General features: G+C 32.3%; 1 protein-coding gene across 1 annotated transcript; it reads right to left on the bottom strand.

Moving 5' to 3' along the window:
- On the bottom strand, positions 1 to 27646 carry LOC129809641 (aquaporin AQPAe.a). The gene is made up of 5 exons (XM_055859613.1): positions 27420 to 27646; positions 14238 to 14461; positions 6290 to 6649; positions 6156 to 6230; positions 1 to 502 (listed from the first exon to the last, which is right to left on the bottom strand). The coding sequence occupies exons 2-5, from the start codon at positions 14427 to 14429 to the stop codon at positions 341 to 343; spliced, it is 789 nt and encodes a 262-aa protein (XP_055715588.1). The 5' UTR covers positions 14430 to 14461; positions 27420 to 27646; the 3' UTR covers positions 1 to 340.

The raw sequence follows: 27646 nt of genomic DNA, 5'->3' as shown, positions 1-27646 counted from the left end.
TATTATTAAAATGCAGTATGTTATATTCGCTAATGATTACATACATTTTAAGAAGTGTATACTGTTGAGAAATAATAAAATACAATTGAAAAAATTACCAAAAAAATAAACGCTTTTTTATTGATTTTCGCGCGCAAATGCCTCGGAAAACTGAGTCACAGACTCATTAAAAAAAATAATAAATTGTAATTTGTGAAAGAGTAAATAAAGGGCAGATAATTCTATTTACACTGCAAAAAAAAAGCCGGCGCAAATTGGGATGAGAGTAGGGGGCAGAGATGTCTTGGCAGAAGAGGTGGATGCTTGAGATCTCGGAGAGGAGAAATCTTCCTTGGCATCATTAGGCCAAATCTCGCTTTGCATCTAACCTAGCCATCTCCTTCTCATCCGCATGAGTCCTGTACCTCTCAGCTAGGTCAACCTCTGGCTCTGGGGCCACAAAGGCCTGCACGTACAGCAATGACGCACCTACGCCACCGAGAATTGGACCAACCCAGTAAATCTGCAGAGTAAACACAAAACAATGTTATCAGAATCACGCAAGTTATTGCATCAGAGCGCTTGGAATTCCACAAGCAATCTCATCATTTGCCCACAGGCATTAACACTTTTAATTGGATTGCGATGTGATTGTCATTTGTAGCTTTGGAGCATTATTCACGATGTCTTGGCAATAATGGTGAGAAAATTATATAGAATTTCTTGGGGTTTTCTCGGAAAATGCGTGGAAAATGACCATTTTCAATAATTTAACAATATAACACTGCTAGAAATGGAGTGTAATGGAGCTATTGCATTGAAACATCGTCATTTCAAACAATTTTTGCTACGTATTAGAATTGTAACACTGTGCTTTATACTGTAAGTATCTTTGATAAGAGTGATAAAACTTGTTAAACAACCTTTCAAGGATCTTAAGTCTAAATGCCAATCACGTCTAGATCCTAAAATAAAAAAAATCCCACGTTATAATTATTCAGCTCAGGAGCTTACAAAGCCTATAGTTTAATTTCCTAGAACTTCTTTTTAAATATGCAAAGAACATACAATGAACTAAAAGACACTTTTCTTAAGATTTTTTGAAAATGTATGCCATAATGTATGATTTTCTTGGTTATTTTTCAATTTAGAGGAATATTGGTATGGTTCGTACAGAGTGAACCTTCAAACAACACAAAATTTCTCTTTGTTTACAAAGAGCTAGTTCGTCACTTCTTAGCCATAAGATAGATAGGGTCGAAGGAACACATCTTCGACAGGGAACCCCTATTGACACTTCCGTCAAAATCTTGAAATTTATTTAAAGTTTCTAATAAAATGTTAATAGTATGACGCTTTTTCTTTAGTCTACGTTTTCTGATAAGGATAGATGTTAAATTTCGTATTCCAAATGGTATGCAGAGTAGGGTGTCAATAAGTCCTGACACGACTTCTTAAGGTGTCAATAGGTGTTCCTTTCACCCTAATTATTAAGCTCATGAATCGAGATGAGGAATGGTAAGTCAGCTCTTTGCAAATAAAGAGAAAATTCACATCGTTTGAATTTTCACTCTGTGCGAATCATGCCTACATTCCCCTATTTTTCAATTTTATTTAAAAACCGCAACAAACAGAGTACAATCCTCTTACAAATGCGTGGCAAGCAAAACAAACCGAGAAAAAGGAAAATTTACAAAAAGAAAAACGGCAAAAAAATCTATAATAATAATCTTTTTCAGCTACAATTTATTATACCGTAAATCCTTTGGATATTTTGGAACAGTTTAAAAAATTAAAATTGAAAATTTAGAACTCAAGCGAGCACAGTCACCTGAAAAAAGCAACGTGTTCAGCATATTTTTCCTGTATCGATCATCAAAAAAAAAATTCAGTTATCGAACAAAAAGTACTAACCAGATATAATGGAAATGGCAGTGCCTCGCGAGTGTCCTTTAAAAGTTAGCAGAATTCAGTTGAAAAACATATATTTTCAGATGAATAGAAATCGGTTTGAATTTGGTATTCACTGGGCTATTGTAGTCGGGTATCTACCCTGAAAGATTCCTTAAGGATACCAAGGCTTATCGCGGCCAATTGCCCGACAGCGACCCAGATCTGTGCCCCCATCCGTACTCTTCCAGGCCATGTTACCGACTAACTGACAGTATCGCCTGTCAGACAATCCCCCACACGGCGGACAACAGAACTATACCACCAGTAAAAGGCCTTGGTTGGAGCGAGAGACGGGAAATATGAATTTCCCGTGAACAGCGAAGGGAATCCATCAGCCGGGCTCTATTTCGCTATCAGGTGGAAAATCTCGACTACACTATGATACTCGTATAAAGAAGTCATGCCAAACTTCGGACAGTTTTCAATATCGGACACTGTTTTCATCTCTTAAAAAGCCAATTAGTTTTTACTTTTCTTTATTTTCTTGAAAAAGAAAAAATTGGAGAAAAAATGTGTACGATAGTGCGCACAAACCAATATCTGTAGTTGTCAAATCAAAAACGATAAATAATTGTGAAAAAGTAGCAAAATAAATTAATTTGAATTAAAAATATTAGGGAAAAGTCTAGTGCTATATTTCGACCGTATACGTATACAAGCTGAAGTCAAAGTGGGAAATTCGGTCTAATTTTTTGTTCTTCGATTTGACTTTATTTTGCCAACGTTTCGTTAGGCCCTGAAGGAGATCCCATCCGGGATCGAAACATTGGCAAAATAAAGTCAAATTGAAGAACAGAAAATTAAACCGAATTTCCCACTTTGACTTCAGATCAGGGAAAAGTGCTCATAATTTGGGACACCTTGTAATTTTGGGTACTTTGAGGGTAAAGTTGGACTGTAGGAATAAATTGTTTTAAAATTATTGAATTTTCTTAGAATATTTAATGACTAGTGTATAGTCCAGCTAATTACTTTTCTTAGAAGACATTTTACACTAAATTTGAATTGAATTGAAATTTGTTTTGTGTATTATATTTTTCATGTAAAAAATGGACAATTTTATCAGGGGTTAACCACTGATGTTATGTTCTTTATTTTGAAGAATTGATTTTGGTTCTCAAAATTCTGCAGTACTTCTTCAAAAGACTTAGAAAAGTGGTATAATTCTAATTAATAAATTATTGGGAGAGTTTTTGTAAGTGTATAAAATTTTAAGTAAAGTGTCCAAAATTACAGTCAAATTCATGTCGATATTTTTATTCGATTTTAAATGTAATAAATTTAAGTCTTAAAATAGCAAACACCATATACTATTTTTAAAGATTTTAAACAACACTTCTAAAATGAAATTTACAAAAAACTTGAATTTTTATTAAAAAATGTTGCACTTCAAACTTAGAATATTGATGCTTTTGTCTACCCTGTCCCAAATTATAAGCACTTCCTCTTCATTTCAAAGTTATGACATTGATATTTTCATGCAACCTGTCCGAAATTTGATGGACTTCCGTTAAGTCCTTAAATTTTCGAAAGAATTAAAGATGTTCATATGCATGTAAAGATCTATTTTAGGATCCTTAAAGAACCATCTAACAAGTTTTATTACTCTTATCAAAGATACTCAAACAGTGAAGTTCAGTTTAATTTAGAACACGTGTGAGATTTTATTTCTATTTATCTAATTTCTTAAGAACTTAAAACACTCTTATTAATCAAAAGTTTAACAATTAAAGTTATAATTTATCAACATTCCAACAAATATTAAATTTTTTATCACTCATAAATTAGTATTAACGGCGTTGTATTAAATGTTCCATAACGATTTTAATCTAATAGCTCTATAATGTGAATTATTATTACGAATGAGCATTCTCAACTTGATTTTTTTTTAAATCAATGAGAAAGATTGTTAGCGATTTGAGTTTTTTAGAAAAAGGAAGTGAATTAATGTTTAAATAAAAGTAATTTCACAAATTTACAACACTTTTAACAAACTGAAAGACTATTATAAACAATTTTTAATTTCCTTTTCTTATTTAAATATAATATTAAAACGAAAATCTTAAACTATAACACTCATTCATATTAAAATCTAATAGATCAATTTTAATATGAAATCAACTATCGATATTTTTTATTTGATTTTATTATTTATTCGAATCTTAATCTCACAATTCAGGCTTTTAACTAGAGTAAGCAAAATCAAATATTAAATATTATTCTATTTCCGCTTTGTTCTACTAGTAATTTAGTCACTATTCATTAAGGACCTAGTCTTCTTATTCAAGCTAATTTTTTGGATTATTTTTCTAAATAAAATTCTTGTAATTATAATTAGAACAATATTACGGTAAGTTCTAATAAATGCACTACTATAGGGTCTCGTAGAAGTAATGTTTACTTTAATTGGTAAGTATGGAACTAATTTTGACTAGTACAATTTTATGGGGAGGCGGGGGGGTTAAAAATAGCTTTGAATTATGGTACCTTTGAAGTAAGGGTCTTTTCTTGTGCTTTTGAGTGGAAGTGAGCCCTATCAAAATGTAATTTTACTTCATATTTAATTTATAGAGCTAATTTTTTTATGGTAAGGTCTAGTTCCATTCAATATTAAGAGATAACCGGACTTTGAATGTTCGTGGAATTCAAAAGTACGCCACTTTCCCATATTTTTAATCAGTTAAAATCCACATCTTTACAGAAGTGAGTCGAATTAGCATCTAGGATGGTTGTAGGCGAAAGTATATTCGCTGTGCTTTCTCTTTGCCTAAAATTGATTTTTAAATCGTTAAATAACTTCTTTCTATTTTTAAATTTTCATCGAAAAACTCTAATTTTATGTTAAAGAGAGATCTGGGAGGAAGACAATATCTTTGAATTGGGGCTGTTTTGAAATAGGGCTTCTTCTTATATTTTCAAATGGAATTGGACCAAACAATGCTATAATTTAGCTCTACAAACCAATCAGTTTCATTCTAAAATAGGGTAAAAAGACTCGATCTTAAAGCCACCTCAATTCAAAGGTGCCCTACGCCCCCTCCTAAGATTTTAGAAAATATTTATTAACAAAATTCATAATTTTAAGTAAATTACCTTCAAAATTTAACCCTTTAAGGACGATTGATTTGAACACCGGTGTCCCATCAAGAAAATAATTTTTCCTGACTACCTAAAGTTATTTTTTCTAATATTCGTACATAATTGTAAAGTATAAGGTTGAAGGAATCTAGAATATTTTTTGCAAGTCTCTAGCTATTTGCTATGTAGTAAATATTTAAGCTCAAAAATGGCGAATTTTTAAATTCTCAAATTTATAATTGATTTTATTTATTTTTTATACTTCCAATTTTTTTTAAGCAAAGCCCTTTTGGCAGTGAAAACTACAACACTCATACGTAATATTTTTCATTAAAGCTAAAAATATTATTCATTGGTATTGTTAGAAAAATTACTTAAATTTTTGGGCTATTTTGGTCCCTATCGTTCATAGAAGGACAAAATAAACCGAATGAAACTCTGTTATACTTTCCAAGGTTAGATGTAAGGCTTATCATTGATTATGTTTCTCAGTTTAATTTTTCTTGTTGATTTTCAGTCCGTAAAAAGTGTCTCGTCGTTAAAGGGTTAAACGTTTTAAAAGCCTCACGATTAATTCTAAAATCAAAACGAAATTCAAGGAATGTACTAAATATTGCGTAGATAAAATTAGGGTGCAAGGAACACCTATTGACACTTTAAGAACTCGTGTCAGGACCTTTTGGTACCCTGCTGTACCATTTGGAATCCAAAATTTAAACACCTATCCTCATCAGAAAACGTAGATTAATAAAAAAAAACTTCGACAAAACTGTCAATAGGGGTTCGCTGTCGAGGAGGTATTCCTTCGACCCTTCTTTTGCCTGAAACACAAGTCAAATTTTAAAATTTGGTTCAAAGATTTAAAGCTTACTGATCCATCTGGATTAATCTCAAAATTTAAATGAACATATGATTTTCTAAACCATATTAAGTAAATGAATATTTCGCTCCAGAATTCCTTTAGATCAGTAAACCAATGAAGTAGAATTTAGATACTTCTTTAATGGGGTTTCAAACAACCATTTCTAGCAGTGTAAATATTTTCAAGTAATTTTCAAGTAATTTTCCTTTATGAATCAGCTAAAGTGAAACCTCAATACTCTGAGGAAAATAAAATAGCTTAGATAAAAACGTCATAAACTCACCCAATGATTATCCCAAATCCCCGATATAACAGCTGATCCAAAAGTCCTGGCGGGATTCATGCTGGCTCCTGTGAACTGAAGATTAGGAAAAATTTTATGGTTGCAATTCTCCATTGAGCAATTTTGATACTAACCCTGATTCCAGCCAAGTGCCCGAAGGTCACAGTCATTCCAATGGCCAGAGGAGCCAAGTACTTTGAGTCAGGTTTGTTCTCATCGATCACACCGAAAACTGTGAGGACAAGAACAAATCCCAGGAAGAACTCCAGACCCAATCCCTGCATTGGAAGTATATTCTCGGCCAACATGGTCATGCCAAGATTGCTCTGTTGGGCTTCGGGTACGAGAGCCTTGAGGCAGGCAGTTCCAGCAACTGCTCCTGCACATTGAGAGATAACGTAGAGGAGTGCCCTGACAAAGGAGATTTTCCCAACGGCCAAGAGTCCTGCCGTGACAGCGGGATTGATGTGAGCTCCAGAAACGTGCCCCAGAGACTACAGAGAGAAAGCAATTTCTCACTTCATTTTCATGAAAGCATAAATTTCAACTCTAGATTGAGTAAATTTGATTCAGGGCAATTAAAATGCACTACACTTAAATAAATAAACGTTCCAATTAGAGATATGACCCAGATGAACCATCCCACCATGCACAAGGAAAATTGTCTCTAATTCCCAGCTTACAATTTAATTAAATTGTTTAGATGGCATTTTTTTGCCTCACCCGCAACATCATGTCCAATTTTGCAGAGATCCACATGAGCTGAATTTATTATATTTTATCAAGCATGGTGGGAGTTGATAAGAAAAAAGTAGTTACCAATACCATAAAGGGTAATTTCTTTTCTCGAATTTCCGCTCAAGAGGTAAATTTTATTATGATTTCGGGCAACTCTTTCGACACTTTATGATTTATCAGTCTCAAAAAAAAGAAAATTAAATGCGATAAGGACATCTCGTGATTTGTGATTGCTTCACTGGGAAATAGGGGCTAATTTGTGATTTTATGGTGCATCATTTTGGGCTGAAAGCTCATCGTGAGAAAGTGACACCGATCAATAAATTTTTATCTAGCACTTCATCATTGGTCTTTCACGCTATATTACACGGTTCGCGAATTTGTTCGTCTTTTGTGCAATTTGTCTGCTGGACAGACAGCGACTTCACACACATAGATTACTTCCAGAACAATTCATTAGCACGTGCCATTGGGAATTAAAGGGGAATTAAGTGAGAAAGCAGTTTAAAGTGTGACTTTGCACAAAAAAAAAGACCAAGGGGTGAGTAATTGCTGGACTTTGTCCTGTCACTGGCAGATCTTGCACAGGACACTGTCGAAAGAACATTTATTTTCTAAATAATAGATAAATCTTGGAAAAAAAGACATAATTAAATTGTTGTTTACAAAATACTTCTCTTCAGTTCTTGCAATCTTCACAATTTTAAGTCAGAGCGGTACAAAAAAATCGTCTAGTCATAAATATTAATACGTTGCATACTAATTGAGGAAATAAAAATTGTGGTAAAGTTAAGTTTGAAGAAAAAACGTTTTCACAAAACAAGCTATTAAGAAACAATTAATAAATTTTTTATGTCTTATTTTCTACCTTTAATTGACTCATAAGTATTTTTCCATTTGAGTGATACATCTCAGAGTTTATAATACCGCTTAATTTTATTTAACATCAACTCAGTCATTAGCACATTTCCGACTTGATAATTTGTTTGTGAAGTCCCAATTGTAAAATTTGTATTCTAAACATTTTGAAAATTTTTGCTATAACAATTTAGTTAAAATGCTTTGATGATATTGACGGGTTATCGAGTATACACGTGATTCGAAACGGTTTGAAGATCTTGACAGGCGATTCTAAACACTTTGAAGATTGTAATAGCTTTTCTAAACGTTTCTAAGGCAGTTCAGACTAGAAGTTTAGCCCAGTTCCCAAAGGTCTGAAAATCCTGAATAGCGAGCAATTTTATTGCTTTTTGAAAATCTATATGTTACTTATCTTTAATAATCTAATGATAAGTTAAATTTTTCCAAAAAATCGTGATTGGTAAGAAATTAGAGCGGACAAGCCATATGCCTAAGTCTTTGATCTGAAGCTAGTACAAGATTCTAACAGTTATTTCTAAACACTTAGAAAATTTTGAGAGTTGTACCTAAAAGCTTCGAAAATTTGGGCAGTCGTTTTTAAAGTTTTCGAAGATTTTGACAGGCTATTCTAAACGGTCCTAAAATTTTGATAACCATTTCTAAATGCTTCGCATATTTTAACAGATGTTTTGAAGATTTTGACAGTCATTTCTAAACGCTTTGAATATTTTTACAGACGATTCTCAGCGCTTAAAAGATTTTTATGACAGTTTCGAAACTCTTCGAAGATTGTGACAGGAAATTTTCAACTCCTTGAATATTTTGACAACGTTTTACAACTCTTCGAGGACATTTCTAAACGCCTCGAATATTTTGGGAGCCAATTCTAATCGCTTAAAAGATTTTGATGTCAGTTTCGAAACGCATCGAGGCGATTCTCAACGCTTTAAAGATTTTGACAATCATTTAGAAACTCTTCGAAGGTTTTGACAGGCGTTTCTAAACGCTTCGAAAATTTTGAATATCTCGCATACTTTGAATATTTCAGCAGGCAATTCTAAGCGTTTAAAAGATTTTGGCGACAATTTGAAAATCCTTCGATGATTATGACAGGCTACTCTAAACGCATTGAATATTTAGACAACCGTTTTACAACTCTTCGAAGAAATCTCTAAATGCTTCGAATATTTTGGCAGCCGCTTCTAATCCGTTAAGAGATTTTGATGACAGTTTCAAAACGCATCGAGTGTTTTGGCAGGCTATACGCTTTATTTTGAAAGTCATTCAGAAACTCTTCGAAGGTTTTGACAGACGTTTCTAAACGCTTCGAAAATTTTGAATATTTTAAATACTTTTGAATATTTCAGCAGGTAATTCTAAGCGCTTAAAAGATTCTGACGACAATTTGAAAATCCTTCGATGATTATGACAGACGATTCTAAACGCGTTGAATATTTTGACAACCGTTTTACAATTCTTCAAAGACACTTCTAAATACTTCGAATATTTTGGCAGCCGCTTCTGATCGCTTAAAAGATTTTAATGATAGTTTCGAAACGCATCGAGTGTTTTGAAATTCGAGTGCTTTAAAGTGCTTTAACTCGAGTGCTTTAAAGATTCTGACAATCATTTAGAAACTCTTCGAATTTTGAATGTTTTAAATACCTTTGAATATTTTAGCAGGCGATTCTAAGCGCTTAAAAGATTCTGACGACAGATTTAAAACTTTTCAAAGGTTATGACAGACGATTCTAAATGCTTTGAAAATTTTGAAAACCGTTTTAAACCTCTTCGAAGATTTTGTCAGTCGTTTGGAATATTCTGGCAGGTGATTGTAGCCGTTTCGATAATTTTGACTGTTAGTCCGAAAACTTCAAAGATTGTGAATAACGTTTCTAAACTCTTCGAAGATTTTGGTAGGAAAATCTAAGCACTTCTAAGGTTCAGACAGTTGTTCTTACGTTTGGAAAATATTGGTAGGCGATTCCAAGCATTTCGAATATTTTTACAGCCATTCCTTACGCATCGAAAATTTTGGTAGCCGGACTTCGAGGACTACGTCGTGTGTTTGTAAACATTTTAATATATTGACCGCCTCTTCTAAATCTTAAGATATATTGGCAATTTAATTTTTAAACTCTTCAAAGACTTTGAAGGCCTATGCAGAATGACCTTTGAAAATGTTGACAATCCATTATTTTTTAAATATTTTAGAAACCATTTCAAAATTCAGAAAAATTTTGAAAACTGATTTCAAACTTTTCAAAGATTTCAGAACCCGTTTCGAAACACTTTAGAGATTTCGAAAATAGATTCTAACATTACGAAGATTCTGACATTCAATATCTGATTTTGTAAACCAATTCTAAACGATACGATAATATTGATAATATTCTAAACACTCCAAGTATATTAGGAACCGATTTTAACCGATTCGTAGACCTTGACAGCGGCTTGATTTAAAGGTAAGTTCTTTAAAATTCGTTTTAAGATTTACAAAAAGAATTAAAATTTTAGAATTTAAATATCACGTTGCTTTCTAAGCCACTGGAAGTCTACTGAAGTTTTAGATTTAAGGCTAATAAAATTTCAAAATCATAAAACTTGTGCCTATAAATTATACAGCTGTACTACCTAAAATAAACTTATTAATGTAGTTACGCTCCTGTAATTTCAAATTAGCCATCGAAAACGTTTTAATAAAATTCCGATACATATAACAGAATATCCTGAAATAAATAAATAAATAAATTCAAAAATTAATAGAGCATTGCAGCCCCTTGCAATTTTCCCTGCTGAGACAGAAGAAGTGTGAAAATTTTCGTGTGGCGAAAATCGACGAATTTTCACCCTCTCTTGAGAAATTGTAATTATCCAAGGTGGTAAAGTACGGGTTTATCAACTCTTAAGCTATAAGATTGAATGCTCAGGTAATTCGTCTGGTGAATCCCGGGGATAAAACACCTTTCTATTGTGTTTTGCCTGAAAGAGTTAAGAGAGGATTCATTCACAAATCCGCTCGAGGTCGTGGAAGGTGCAGAGCTCATCAGGAGAGATGCATCGTCTGGACGGGTGCAATTAACCTCGAAATTATTGAATTATGCACCTCAAATGAGTTTTAGGAAGAGCGATACCTCTTTCCTCGCGTCAAATTCATCATGGGATTACATGGCGGGAAATTCCAGCAGGTCTCGTGTGGCACACAAATGAATGCTATTTGCACAGAATATTAATTTGAAATGGTTTGAGCGCAGAGAACAGCCCGAGAAAGGTTATCCGGTTCTCCTCATGCTTCCCTTCCTGCCTTCTGGTTTTGTGCACAAGTGGGAATTGAATTTGAGGCGAGGAAGAGAACCTGAAGGAGATGCCCCCGGTCCATAGAAAAGACACCAGATGATGATGAAGGAAATACCAACATATTGTGGAGTGTGTTTTAATTATTTATTTTAGGGGTGCAGGGGCAAAAGGGGGAATTTCAGGGATGTACGGAGAAAATGGTGAGAAGAACTTGTGTTGACTATTCTAATCTATCTCAGGGAACAATTGCAGAGGAGGAATTTAATTGAATTCACGGAGATTCAGAGTGTCTCTTCTGTCTGAAATAACATCTTCTGTGCACAAAGTTATCCCGAAGATGGTGAAAAGGGCATTGACCATAAACGCCAAGATGACCATACAACTTGCCATAACTTCAGTATTATAACAGCTGCAGCAATGCACTTCGAGTTGAGACTATTCCAGATTAAAGATTCAATGCACACGACAATCATAAAATAATATTCATAAATTCTATAATATAAGAAAGTATGATCTCTTTTTCCGAAACTTTAAAAATTTTAACGAAACTTTAAATTTTGCCGTTTTAGTCATAGTTAACAAAACAGTTAAACAATGATATGATTTCTATTACCTATTTACAAAACATCAATATTATTTTTATAAAATTTACATAATTTTGACGCAACACGTAACATCTGATAACTCGTTCAATATTCGTTAAATTCTCACGAAGCTTTATTATAGAACTCTTGTAGTAATTTTTTTAATAGACATGAAAATTCAATGAGAAGCCAATTCTTGCTTAATATTTGTTAAATATTTTCAAGACTACAATCAAAAATTTGCATACCTGCATTTTAAATATTTATAACAAATGCAACGCAAAAACTTAACGAAAACAGCATTTTTCAGAATCTCAGAAATTAAGTTTTGAAACATTTTTGATTATGGTAATTTGATTCTTTGTTGTTTTAAATAAACATTTTGCAATATTCGTTAAATATTAAGAATGTAATAACGAATTTCATTAATATTCGGTGAATATACTTTAAATGCTCCCGAAATAAATTTAATACCTAAATTTTAACGAAGCAACTACCTATTGTGATACTTTCATCAAATTTTTACGTTATTTTTAAAAATAATATAAAATGTAACGTAAAATCTTAACGAAGACTTATATATTTTTTAAAACCTTTTGTATAGCTAAAATTCAGATTTCTTGATTTAAACTTTTGTTTTTCGTATTTTTATTTAACTCTTTATAATTTTTTTAATTTAAATTGTTATACTGTTCTACAATTCATTAAATGTTTAAAATATTTTAAAGAATTTTCTTAATTTTATTGAAAAATGTTCGTAATATACTAGCAACAGGATTTTTTTATTCGGTTAATATATATAAAATTTCATAATTCTTTTTTTAAAAAAATTGGTAATATATTCAATTTAATTATTCATATGCCAAGAAATATTGAAATATCCCTTTCACATTAATGATTCTTGCAAAATTTATTATGTAGTCTTAGACTTGATTGTATGGTATTTTAAATTTATTTTTATAATTCTCCGAAACATTTTCAAATTTGAATGATCATCATGCGGTATGCATGTGTTAATACTATTGAAAAGGACAAGGTAAACAAAACACTCAAATATAAACCTCAACGAAACTCTCCAAAGTTTCAATAGGTTTCGCTATGCGAAAAAGATAAATTTTTCTGCGGAAATTGATCTAATAAAAGGAATTTTGGTTAATTTATTAAGTAAATAATTATATTTATTTATAAAAAATTGTAAATCAACGACAATAACCCAAACTATATTTGATCATTTTCTTGTTTTGCACTGATATCTATTATTTATTCATGTTAACGATATCTAAAGCATTTGTCGTAAATATCAGCATTAGTTTGTTTAAAAGATATTTTTATTTATTTATTTTCATGTAGACGAGACCGGGTCAAAATTAGCCAAGCATGGTATTACACAGTGGGATGTTATAGCCTGTCTTAGAAGGTCTTAGAATGAATATTGAAGAAACTACTACATATTCGAAGAAAACACATCCCTTCCTATTCATTGAAATATTTATCAGCCTGTTACAAACATTTTTCTTACAAATTATACTCATTGAAAAATTTCATTTCCTGACTAATTCTGCCCCGGTCTCCCATATCGGGTTTTTATTCCTATTTTGTACGTTGTACAGTTTACAATTTACTTTTTTATTCGGTTTACAATGTATAAATATTTCCCTTCAGATGCTATAATTATTTGCACCAGATGGGACTCGAACTCACAGTGACGGTCAAATCGGGGATCACACCACCCAAGAGCCGAACACTCTTACCAATTGCACCACAGACCGCCGTTCAAAAAAAAATTTTTTTCAATATACTTATTTTACTGTGTATGATTTAATATTTGTTATTTCATTTTAATTTTTAAATTTTAAACAATATTTAGAGAATTTTTAAATATTTATTATAAAAATACAATGTCTATATAAATTTTCTAAATATTTGCTATTAAATCGTAAATTCCGTTGCGGAATTTTCCTAGTGTAAGGTCATGATTCATATCATGGCAATGTTAAAGCCAAAACAACGTATTTTTTACCAACATCAAAAGCAATCAAAGTGGTTCAGGTAAGTCATTGTGTGACTTGCACATTGTAAGCTTAAACTATGTTTACTAATCCACCGCATCTTTTCTCCGATGAGATCTCTGCAACTCAGAATGCAATTAAATCTTCAAACGACTTTGTGCCACATTTGACAACAATAATAATTAAATTATGGCAAAGACAAGATTTAACTTTTCCAATTTCAATTACTTATTTGTCTGACACTGTCAGTGGAGGAACGAGTTTGGGCAAAAACTTCATTGGATATTTTTTTTTTTTTGAAAAACATTGGAGAAAGAGCAACTTCTGTATTCGCGCCATCGTGACCATTTACCTGAAGCTGTTAGCAGGTGAATGGATTTGATTTTATTGCAATTCTCAAACAGCAATTCTCTCACTCAAATATGGTTCTGTGAATAGCACTGTATGAATATAAAGTAGAATTTTTTCTCCCAATGAAGCTCATGTCCATGCAATTGGATCCACAAATGGTCATTGCGAATTCACCCATTCAGTTCCCGCCAATCGCAAATTTTCATTGGGGGAGATGATAGCACAATTATTCTAACACTCACCGCAACCACCATGAAGACAATCAGGCCAAATGTGAATGAGATCATTGTGGGTGTTCCATGGAGGCAGGAGAAAATTCCAAAGAGATTCAGCAAAAAAATTCCAGTAAATTCTGCCAGAAGGGACTTTAGCAAATTTGATCCATTTGATGAGAATTCATTGATTCCCAATTTGTACTTGAACACGCCAGGCATCGTTGAGCTCTGTAGGTTGATTCGATAGTGACCTAGAACGACAGGAAATGGGCTAACTGGACCAACCAATGTAAACCTGGTACAATTAAAGAATAACACTTTTTTCTGATGCTGCAGCTGTTGGGTTTATCCATAACATTCGAGGATTTTAATAGTTTCAATATAAAAAAAAATCTATCAATGAAAGATAGATATTAGATTTAGAAGGTAGGTAAATATTACAGGGCGACTTAAATTGTGTACAACTTAGGTAAGAACTTAGTTGAAACGACAGTGCTTATCTCAATCATTTTGTTCCCAAATTTATACATTGCACAAAGTTGCTAAAGTTGTACCTCATGGCTATTCTCACTAAATTTCCTGGTATAACTATTCTGATTTGTGATCTAAATTCGTCCAAAGACAAGACTTAAAATTATGCATAATATCATGACTTTATAATTTTTTATCAAATTTAATTTTTTTCGCATAAATTTTCATTAAAAAAATTTGTAATAGAAACTCGGTAAAAATTCAAGAAATAATTAACATTAAATGTAAAACTATTGGATCAATTCAGAAATCTTATTGAGGAAATCGTAAAAAATTGCAATAGATTTAGTTTTCAATTATACCGATATTTTCCTTCCCAAACCTGACACAAAATGTTTTTTTTTAAAATATTTTTTTCAGTAATATTCTATATTATCTCTGATTTAGTTAAAGGAAGTCTTTGAAGGTGTAAAGGTAAAAACATTTAGGATAAGTGTACCAAATTTCGGCCAACTTGCAATTCCGGCCACATATTTGTTCCTCACATTTCCACGAACTTTTAGTTTTTACATACTCTAGAGATTATGCAATGCAAAAAAAAACAAAAAATAACGCTTCGACGAGCAAGATGATCTGAAAAAGGCATTGGAAGAATTCCGGAAGGGCAAGGAACTACGAGAATCAAGGTGGCCGGAATAAGCCACCAATGCTGTCTACATTTTTAATCATTTTAAAATGTATTAATAATGATTTTATAGAAAATAAAGACAGTAAACTGTCTACAAGGTTCCAAGCAAATACTCCTAAGGAAGTAAGAAAAAAATTCAATTTGTATTAAAAAAATAACATTTCAAACTTGAAACTTTGGCGATTGTATGCAACTATACCGAAATTTGGCACACTTACCCTAGACATAATCGTGTTACCTGAAACTTACTTCACACAGTTTGAAGATCAAAAAATTCAAAGATCGGTTTCGAAAACCAAAGAAAAGACATTTTTACTTCTCGTTTCGTCCGCGTGGTGGCTGAAATACTTCCTGTTCGAATTTCGAAGTTCCCCGAGTATCAGTTTTCACTTTTTTATGAGAAAAATCAAGTAATGATGCTCTGAAATTCTTGCTTCATTACAATTTCCCTCATAATCACTGAGTAATACTTTTAATAATTTCTTAATATGATATTTTACATTTTTTTAACCTTATACGAATATCAGTTTGAAAATTCGAAATTAAGTATAAATCTCATCGAGCATTAACGACCTTTTGTGCAAATAGATTTCTGTATACCTTTTATCCAAGACATTTTAGGAGAATCAAACTCCAGCTGTGAATGGGGGGGATTCTTTACATTCCGCTATGTGTCTTGATCTTGACTCATCGAGGAAATAATATTATAAAATGTGTCTTTTTCTGCACTTAAAGTAAGTGTGCCAAATTTTAGCATAGTTGCAAATAAGCACCAAAGTTCTAACTAAATACTTTGAAGTGTCATAGTTTTAATACATATTAAAATTTCTTGTAACTTTTTTGGGAAGGATGTTTGGAATCTTGAAAATTAGTTTATCATCTTTGTTTTCTTTAAATAAATTCATAAAATATTGAAAAATTTATAAAAATATAGACATTGCTTTGGAAAATATTCCGGTTACTTTGAGTGCAATTTCTGCCACCTTGTCTGTGACCATTTAATCTAAAATAACGGATAGAAAATTTAAAACCGTTACACGAAACGAATTTAATATTTAGCTCAGTACATTTACATGATCCACAATTCTTGAGATCTTTCTTGTAATTTATCCTGAATACCTGACTTACGTTGTAGTGATACACCCTGTATCACCTAAATAATATTTTATAAATTAAGCAATTTGTAATTTCTTAGAGTAAGCAAAATTTGTAAAGTAGAATTATGCCAAATATTGTAATCAGTTCCAATAAAGCACTCAGCTAAAGAAGTCGAGTCACTTCAACGTTTCCGAAACTCTTCCAAGATCCTTACCACATCATCATTTACATAGAGACGATGCTTTTCTTTGGGCATTTTACAACTAAAAAAAAAAAGCAACTAAAATAAATGAGAATTTTGAGGAAGCAAAGATGTGGCCGAAATAGCATACATTACCTCACTGGAGAGACGCTCATAAAATGTCTATTTTTGTTTATAAAATTTTAACTATTTTGGTGTTAATACATTGTTAAGAGAATAAACATTCAAAAAATAAATTTAATTGGCTATTCGAAGATTACATCCATAAATTTACTCAATTTAATTGCTTGGCCGAAGTTACACTCCAAGTAGTCGAAATTTAAAGCTGTCCGAAATTTGGTAAACCTACTCTAATAGCAATTCATTTTGGGGTCTCTCTTTTACTTGTTATTTATTTATTTATTTTTAGCATCATAAAAAAATTTATTTACAAAACACTAAATTTCTCTAATTAATCTACAAATGTAATACCCTCGAATTCAAATTAAAAAGACATTATAAAAAATTCATTAAAAAAAATATTTCAAAAAAAAATTTAAGGGAAGAATTAAGAAGATAGGACTTCCCAAAGTCACAAGTAATGATTTAAAGTTATCACTGATCATTTTTGAGCTGTTTACTGACCAAGATTAAAATCTTTAACTGGTCCAAAAATGTTTATTCCTATTTAAGTAACTCCATTCGCAATTAACCTCAGTTTCCACAAATATCTTAAATTTTAGTGCAACAATTTATTAAGTATCACTTTGTTTGAAAACAATACATAGAGCTTTGTTCAACCTTTGCGGCTAATTAAATCCACATTCTCACGCACATTAAACCTAAAAGTTTATTTACCAAACCAATTGATACATCACCATATTCAGATAATCAATGTTATGAAGGTTTCCATATGATCCATAAAGGATTAAAGATTCACTGAATTTGCAAACAATACTAGATATTTCCTTTTAGAGTCTTCTGACTTCAAAAGAGAATTTATATCAATCTCATTGTTATCGGAACAATTCCTTCTAATGAGAATCGAGAAGATCTTCTTTATTTTTAGGACTAATAAGAGCAATTAAATGGTAATTGATTGGTACCGAAATTCCATCAATTTCCTCTGAAACTGCAACATCCCCAAGATACCCTACCCTTCCATGAGACCATTCCCGGAATTCCATGAAAACGTCAGGAGGAAATGAACATTCCATTGAATAATTGAGAGTGGTGAAGCAAAAAAGAGCATAATTAAATTAAGCCGGTTCATTAATGTGCGCGAAGGTGAGGAAAATCTCCACTGCCACTCGTCACTCAGGTAAAAATAGTCTCCCTCCAATATCACCTGGGACTTTTGGAAGTGCGTCCGAAAACACACGTAAATCCTCTCTGACAAAATGGTAGGGAATTGGATATTGGCACAAATCCAATTAGCAACTGTGAAGAGTGTTCAGTGAAAAATTAACACTCAATTAAGTCCTATCAAAATCTCAAAATGCATATTACATAAGTCTGTCCATTTTTCTCCCAGCATCACTATTATCTCTGCATTAGTCTCAAATATCTATGTCACCTCCATTGTGAATTCAATCCGTCCGTGGCAGCTTCCGAATGGGGCCAGTGTCACTCAATGGCAGAGTCAAATGAAATATTTACCAAATGGATGATATAAATAACAGATAGGGCGGAAAATTGCGCCAAAATATTTCACTATCTCTTATCCCATTCATTCGATGATTTTTTTTTTCGCATAATAAAATACATAGAAAGAGTGAAAAGACAAATTAATACAATGGACAAACTTTAGTTAAATCAAAAATGCAATGAATTTATTAGCATTTAGATTTTTGCATTCAATTACAAATACCTTTAGAAATAATTAGATTATTTGCTAAAAATTTATCCCAGCTACTAATGTTTGTTGAATTTACCTAATTTTCATAATCTGTTATTAATCTTTAGTCATTATTACTATTTGATTATCGTGCTATTTATTGCTCGAACTCAAAGAAAAGGCACTATAGTCAATCATCTTTGTTTTTTTTTAGTTTGTCACCGTTCTGGAGATTAAACGGTGAAAAGAACTAAAACGGAGCTACAACGGTGATTCCTTAAACTCGCTTACGACTTAAGCCGAGAGACGGCTTAACGTAATTATAATCAAAATAATGATTTGACTAAATTCCCAACATTTTCCCACTAACTAAGCCATTTTTCGATTTAAGCCGAAAGACGGAGTAGTCAGAAATTGATAGAAATGAAATCTAGAGGGGAATTCTGTAACGCTCTGGCAATGCCATATGACAAATTGGGTTCGAATCTTAGGAGAGCTTTTTCGAAAATGCGATTTTGTAGCCGTGACATTGTCATTTGAGCTCTCGTGGCATTGTCAGAAGTCACATATTTGAGATTTCTGCCAATTCAAATGACAATGAATTGTGTTAAACAAATCAACCAAGTCGTACTTTATTTTCATAAAATCATCAAGTAAAGGAATTTCATTAAAAAATCAATGAATTGCATTTTCGAACTCATATGATATGACAAAAACAGCTCGATTGGCATTGTCAGGTTTCGAACTCACGTGTGACAATGCCACGAAAATTACAGAATTCCCCCACTGGTTATTATTTTGATTTGTAATTACATTAAGCAGTCTTTTGGCTTAAATTCCAAGTGTGTCCAGTACATAAGATCAAAATTGGTCTAGGGTATTTCATTAATTTTCACATATTTTTTATAGGTAATCCAGTAGGGAAATTCTGTAACACTCTGACTCTGACTCTGATGCATCGGTATGTTTTCTGTAGAAAACCCAAAGAGCATTTTCTGACCAATTCGAAAATTTGACAAAATATTGTCGAAATACGCTCGACAGACTCATAGATTTCGATTTAATTTCGTCGATTTGGCCAAGTTTTGCTTATTGGGAATGATCTAAAAAACTAGAAATAGAAACTATTCCCGATCGAAAAATTTAGATTTTTTTGGGAAAAAGAATAATTATGACAATACTTTTACAAGGAATTACAAAAATACCATAGCGAATATAAGGTAGCGCTAAATCTTGGTAATACCCTTCTAATATTCTTCTTTTTATATTTTTGCAAATATTACCTATTTTTCTGTCACAACTCAAATTTTTTAAACTTAAGTTTAATAAGATTTAACTCAGAAAACCCTTAAGGAAATACAATTCACTGAGCGCTCTTTGTTGTAAATTCGAGCACTTTGCAAAGCTAAAACACTTTGTCAACCCTTTACTTAGGTATTGCCTTTCCGAATAAAATATTTTCCTAAGAATCTTAAATAAATCTTTAAAAAAATTAATTTCTTAATTGACAAATTGACTAATCAACTCACGAGTAATCCTAAATTGCATTAACAATTCATTCAATGTTAACATTTATATGTAAATTGTACATTTAAAAGACATTTTGTTATAAATCTTTCATCATAGTTCCGCTTTACTTAATAAAAGTATATATATTAATTGTTTGTAAGTATAATTAAGGTTTTATTAAAATAACAAATCGTTTCTTACTGATCATATTTAAAGATAACTGGAATACAAGATCTAACTCTAGTAAGATCCACCAATTATTATTAATTTATGAATAGTTTATTAACAATTATCATTAATAATATATGACTCATTTGTCGTAAACTTTAACTAATTTATAATTTATCCAAATTAACTGTTTATTAGAACTATAAATTATTTATGATCAATACGATCTACCCAGTGAAGACATACGAAGGGTTATCTAAACCTTTATGACTCTTTAATCTGCCTTTTCTGTTTTTTTTTTAATCTTATTCTATCAGGAAATATTACTTTTAAGATGCATTTGTGGACTAAGAAATAATTTTTTTACCGTATTTCTCGTATTTCTCTTGAGGTTAGGCATCAAGCCTAATGCCTTATGTCCTGGACACACTTACGACTAAAGTCCAGAGACGACTAAGCTCCTTTATAGCCAAGTCAGCTCCTGACACACTACAAACGAGGCTTAACATTTTCTGGCACTCACTAAACATAACTTTCATGGGTTTTTATGCAGATATTTCTACTGAAATGCACTAATACTCCTCTGAAAATGAAAATATTTGTAATATCATGTCTCAGTACACATTATTATAATTATTGTAATTATTTTTAATTACAATTATTTGTGAGGTGGAAGCTAACTCGCGACTTAAGCCAATTTTGGCGAATCTAGTGAATAATTCTTGTTGTTATACGTGAATTGTGAAGTAAATTTAAAAGTATTTTCATATTCAAAGGACTACTAGTGCAGGAAAGTTATGTTTTGTGGATACCAGTGAATGCTAATCCTCATTTGTAGTGTGTCAGGAACTGACTTGGCTATGAACTAGCTTAATCGTCTCTGGACTTTAGTCGTAAGTGTGTCTAGGGTATTAAACGGGTCCCGGTCAAAATCCCGAAAGCCAAAATCCTAAATTCTTAAAAGTGTCATAGCTACTCCCACGATTGCACTCGCGCTTGCTGGAGGCAAAGAGAAATCTTATGTGTCTCGGGAAATTATTCTAAAAATTTTCCTCCATATAATTTCATCCCTTCCAGGATTTTAAAAATTCGGGATTTTGGCTGCCACCGTCCTAGACACACTTACGACTTAAGCCGAGAGAAAACTTAGTTGAAAATGATGTCCAACCATTATTTTGTGAACGTCCCTATTTGAATTTCGCTCATTGTATAAAAATTGTTCATTTAGCTGACGAGTAAATTACGGCTATTGCTGATCTAAACGACAATACGTCATTCTTCCATAAATAAATCGTTTAACAAATATTTTTCAAATCAACTATTTTCTTCTCTCAGTGGGTGCCTGTCCCAAATAGTCTGTGCAGAAATCTCCAGAAGATGGTGTCATCCAAAAAATCTTGTAGCCAGAAATTGGTCTCTCATGTGATTTTGTTGAGAGATTCCCAGCCCACGCCTTCCCACCCAGAATTAATCTCACATTGTGCCTTTACTTGGGTAGATCTTTGTTGGTGAATTAAGTCCAATAAATTCGATGGTTTCTGGACCATCTTGTCATTTAGTGTCGCCGGAAATGAATACTTCACAGCCCCATATTCCCTGTCAATCATACTGAATAATTCCCAATCCCCAAAATAAAGCACCATCTGCTTCACTTTCAAAATTTCCCAAAAAACTCCCACAAACTTCGATAGTCCCATCAGCAGGGCCAGAAGCTTGGTGATGGAAATTGTTCTATAAATAATTCCGTAACATACAAGCATAAGGGTGAAACTATTTGGCTCACCGGAAGATCAAAAGAACTTTCCATCGACCGCCCCTTTTGATGCAATTTGCTTGCACAGCCGTTTGTCATTTCAATGCAAATCAATTAATTATTCTCACATCAATGAGAAAATTTTATATTGCAATAATTGCATTTCACATACATTTTTTTCCTCTCTCTGTCTCTGTGTCCTCGGAAAACTCCTCTGTAATCTTCCCTTTGATGCATTTTTATTTGCTGGAAATGCATCAGATGATATCACTCACAAAAAATCATATACTAAGTTAATTGTAATTTTAATTGCTTTTCCATCACTTTGCAGATGAGTTTGTGCGAGGTGAGGCATTTGATTCACCGGCATCTTCTCAATCCCTAATGATTTTTTATTCACTCAGAAATTCATCTCAATGGGAAAATTCTATTTTTTACGATTTTTTTTTCATGAACAGAATAAATTAAGGGGAACCTCAGTAAGGTTTTCTGAGTCACGAATTTGATGATTGATAAGGCAGTTGTGAAAATTTTGTTTTATTTGGATTTGTAGATTAATTTATCATTCTGATAATTCCCAGAAGTTATATGATTGAGAACTATAAGACGTTAATAGTCAAAAGTTAAAACTTCTTAGCCAAGACACTTTTTTAGCCATGACACAATCGATAACCGTGTATAAAGCACCAAACGAGTCCAAGAAAAATTGTGCATGTACATCACTGCAGTCTTGTCATCCAAATTGCTTGCTTGGAAGTCTTTCAGGTTTTGCACAGACTCCGGCTTCGAATACTATTCCTTAAGTGAACTTAACATATGTTTTTCAAAAAATATTTGACTTAAGGTTAGCTATTTAAATAAACATATTTACGTAGATAATTCATATTCATTAAATCAATCGTGTAATCGTTGGAATAGCTTTGACACTTTTAAAAATTCGAGATTTTGGCTTTAGCGATTTTATCCAATTCGGAATTTTGACATTCGTGATTTTGACTTTCGGTATTTTGATCGGGATCCCTGTAGATAAATTTCCGAATTCAAACCAAACAATTTTAAAAGTGAACTTCTCACAGATCTGAGCTAAAAGAAAAACCGAAGTGAATTTGGTGGTGTCTGTTGTCATTCTTCGAAATGCCGCGAAAATTCACGTAGAGAAAATGAGAGGTTTTTTAATGTGAAAATTGTTTAATTCCTTAGAGTTAAGTCATTTCCACAAGAAAATCCTTTTGATAATTTAGTTGAATACAGTTATTTTGGTTATAATTGTGAATAATTGTCAATATTACAACAAAAACATTGGGATGAAATTTGGAGCTGGAAGACTCATATTTTTTTTAGCTGTCTCAAAATTCAGGATAGGTTTGAGAGAAATCCTTTTGCACAACACTATTTTGGTTAATAAGGAATGCAAAAGTACATATCACAAGAAGGGACACGACCTGCTAATAAGGATAAAATAGAGAAGAAAATATTTTGTGGCATTTTAGAGATTTTTTGCAACCGCAGCGCCGCCAGACATTTGTCAAGTGAGGTATTTGTATCTGTATCTCTCTCTCTCGAGTTGAATTGTGCGCGATTTATAAGAACTTTGCATTTGAAGTGATATTTGCACTTAATTTCCTTGTATTTCTGCAAGATTCAAGTAAACGTGTAGCAAACAGCTATCCGTGTTCCGACAAAGACACCAAGAAGACAATATCTTTCTATATGAGTTTTTATTTCTGTTATGTCTTTTTGGCGCAAAAAAAAAATTATCATGGCACCGTGAATGGGCGGGATTATTCACTGAGAAAAAAAGGCTGCGATTAACTTTTATTCGTCATTACTTTAACACTTTTTGGGTGTAAAAATATAACAACATTTTTAATGTTAATTTTACACCATTTAAGGGTAAAATCAACATGAGAGAAGGGTAACTTTAACCCATAATACACCTAAAAAGGGTGATATTTACACCGTTTTCGGATCAATACTGCAGGGTAAAATTAACACTTCCGGAATGTTATTTTAACTTTTTCGGATTTCTCTTAGTGGTGTTACCAGTATGGCTATCTGTAATTTCCATTAAAATTATCAACACAAAATTTCTGATATTACACGACTTTTAACGAGCACAGGTCTGTTCTAAACATTCTCAGTTCATCTGAGCGCCATCTAGTCGTCAAACAAATAGATTTCTTAAAGCTTGCACTGATGTTTTTCATTTTTCAACAATTATTGGCAACAAAATAACTTCGATTACCTACAATTATTAATTAAATTTATTAAATTAATAAATTACTAAACACTCCCAACCCCAAAGGGCTCCACAAACAGCAATTATCAACCCCTTTCATTCAACGTATGTTTGCGGAACAAATCTCATGGAGTTTATTAATGTTCATTACAACTTTTCAAAAGTACTGTTGATCATTCTGAAATTAATCTGGCCAAGAAAAAAGTTAAATGCTAAATTCTTTCTTCTTCACTGACTCTGCAAAAGTTTTTAAAAAAAAACCTACGCGTAAACAATTCTGAAACGGTGCACATCTCACATGGGGAATGTAGATTAGTGCATAGTAGAGGTTGTTTGCAAATTTTTCTGAACATTTGAAAAACGTGCTTTTTGCTAAAGTAATTAAATACGGGTTGATGAGAACCCCATGGGAATGCTAATAGTTTTCTGTGTCAGAGACAACGTTGGCAGATAAAGAGGTAGCTTATTACAATTCCATCACAGAAATTAAACATAAATAATTATTACCTTTGAAGTACTCTTTCGTGTACTCACAGTTGCTTATAGGAGATATCTATATAGTGGAGGTTTTTAGCGTAATGTTAGAATGCTTCTTCAGTGAGGCAAGAAAAAAATATACCACCAATGTCACGAGATAATTCTATACACCATCGGAGCCTGTAATAAGTGAGTTCTGGAACGAATTCTTTTGGCTAGGTAGAATTAGACGGATAAATTCCGTCGTTTTCATCACATAGTGTTGTTTGCAAATATTGTTGATTTTTTAATAATCCCACTCTTCACGTTCTGGAAAGCATATTGTTTCTAAAGTCTCATTAGAGTAAATTACTTTAATAAAGTGAGATAATATTCCTTTTAAAAGAGTGTTCAAAAAAATTATTAAAAGCGAGGTTATAAAAATTCTGTTGCTTCAGGGTAACCTGCATTTTCAAGAAACAGATCATCTTACGTTCCTCTAAAAATCTATTAATTATTATAAGCTCTTTCATTTATATTACTAAGAAGTCCAAAAAATGCATAACTATTTTACTGTCTTGCACTATTATTATTCACGTTTAAAAAGCATCATAAAGAAAATGGGAAAATAATGTGAAAAAAAACACTGAAATATTTTTAAAAAAAATGAAATTAAAGTGAACGAAACGATCTTGAATTTAAAACGTTCAGTTAATGTTTCAATAAGGCAAAACTCTGTGAATTTTTCTTCTGAAGCTTCAAAATTTCAATTCTTGATTATTATTTTGATTATGATATTTTAGTACATCATGAAGTTTATTCCCCTTCCTTATTCTAAAACTCGATGTAAACATATATCTTGGAATTTTAAAAGAAATATGCACTTAACTACTTTTTAGTATTTCAAAGCGTTTATGCATTCCTTTTGTTCTAAAATGCTGTAACTTTTTCTCTCGAAAAAAAAACTCCCACTTGTCTATTTTTTAGTGCTTCATAGAGTTTGTCCCCTCACATTGTTCTAAAACACTGTGTTTTTTACACAAAGGTTAGAAATGTATACACATGATTATATTTTAGTACTTCAAATAGCTTATTCTCTGCTCTTGTTCTAAGCTTTGTGACTTTCTCTCGGAGGTAATTGTAGTACTCGATTATTCCTTTAGTACTTTAGTATTGTATAGTTCATATGGCATTAATCAATAAATTATTATTAGTACTTGACGGAATTTAGCCCTTCCCATTGTTCTAAAGAATTGTACCCTTTAAAGCAGAAGTTAGAAACTTACACACATGACGTTTATTTAGCACTTCAAATAGTTTATACTCTGATCTTGTTCTAGTTTTGTGACTCTCTCTCGGAAGTAATTTCGGTACTTGACTATTCTTTTAGTACTACACTGAGAAAAAAAGAGGGTGCGATTAACTTTTTTTCCTCATAACTTTAACACTTTTTAGGTGTAAAAATATATCAACATTTTTATTGTTAATTTTACACCTCTTTAAGGGTAAAATTAACATGAAAAAGGGTAACTTCAAGACCCAATACACCTAAAAAGGGTAATATTTACACCGATTTTGGATCAATACTGCATGGTAATATTAACATTTCCGGAATGTTATTTTAACTTTTTCGGATTTCTCTCAGCGTACCTATCGTCATTCAGTACCTTAGCACTGTATAGTCCTTATGGCATTATTCAATAAATTAATATTATTTTTATTAATATTACTTGACTATTATTCCTTTTTGTTTCGTACCTAATGCAATCTATCCCCTCTTATGCGTTGTTCTAAATCACTGCGATTTTCTTCCTGACGTAAGAATTTTTCAGTTTGATTTTTTAGTACTTCATTTGCTTTTTCAGACTTTAGTTTAGTACATCACTAATTTATTCCCTCCATTTTTTCCAATACACTGTAACACTTTCTCTGGGAGTTAGACAATTTTAGCACATGTGTTTCTTTTAGAACTTCACAGATTTTATTTCCTTTAAAGCTCTGTAATACGATATTTTCTCCTTCAAGTACACCTAAGAAAATTTTACACTTAACTACAGTTTTAGCACTTGCGACTTTATCACTTTTCCTTGTTCTAAAACCCTCTAACTGATAAATCTGACAGAAATTGCACATTTTACACACTGAATATTAGTACAATCCTTTTTCGCAAATTAAAAATTTTATCAACACATTTTAGAAATCTTTAAACAGAAGAGGAAAGAGTTGCGATCTATTTATGAAAAACTTTTGAACGAGAAACTTGCTCTGAAAAATAGCCGTCAAAATTTTGTGTACGACACTAAATGATGGAAACGACGAGTATTAGTACTTTTTGTGTTGCGATAATTCATAGAGAGGAAAAATTATCATTGACGGTAGTTTAGGAGGTTTTTGTTGAGGTAGAGTTATAGCGTAATTTGTAGGTTTATCTTTGGGATTAGGAATGGAGAATCTTCAGCTGCTGAAGTTGCAACATGTTGACAAGAATGTACTTTATAGCTTAAGTGCACTTCTAAGATAGATTACTGTCGATATTTATCTTGAGACAGGCTGCAATTGAGCTCCTGGTACATTGCGTAAAATTGATAATCAAATATGTAATGAGTGCTTAGCAAACAATTGATAATTGCACCAGATCATCTCATAGCCCAACAGTCTGCACCCAGCATAATACTTCAAATGATGGATAATTAAACAATTTCTACAACACCCACAGTGTATTTTCCCGTAAATTCGATTTAATCTCAAAGGAAGCCACCCCCTGGGATAAACTTAAAGGACTATAAGCACTAAACACTACACAACTAACCTTCCTTCCGGTTGGATTGATCTTATTGCAAATAGATCTTTTTGAGGCACGATTTTGTACACTTTTCTCCTCTTCTTTCACCTGGGCAAGCCACAGAAGCACTGGGTGGTGGAAGCCTCTTGTGGTCAGTTGAGGAAAAATCTTAAACCACTTGTTACACTCCAATGCTCGCGACGGACAAATATCTTGAGCCACTTGCCTCTCTCATTATATACCTCAGTCTTCCC

Source organism: Phlebotomus papatasi, chromosome 1 (assembly GCF_024763615.1).
Source record: "Phlebotomus papatasi isolate M1 chromosome 1, Ppap_2.1, whole genome shotgun sequence".
Taxonomy (NCBI): domain Eukaryota; kingdom Metazoa; phylum Arthropoda; class Insecta; order Diptera; family Psychodidae; genus Phlebotomus; species Phlebotomus papatasi.
This window is presented reverse-complemented; position numbering and strand designations above follow the sequence as displayed.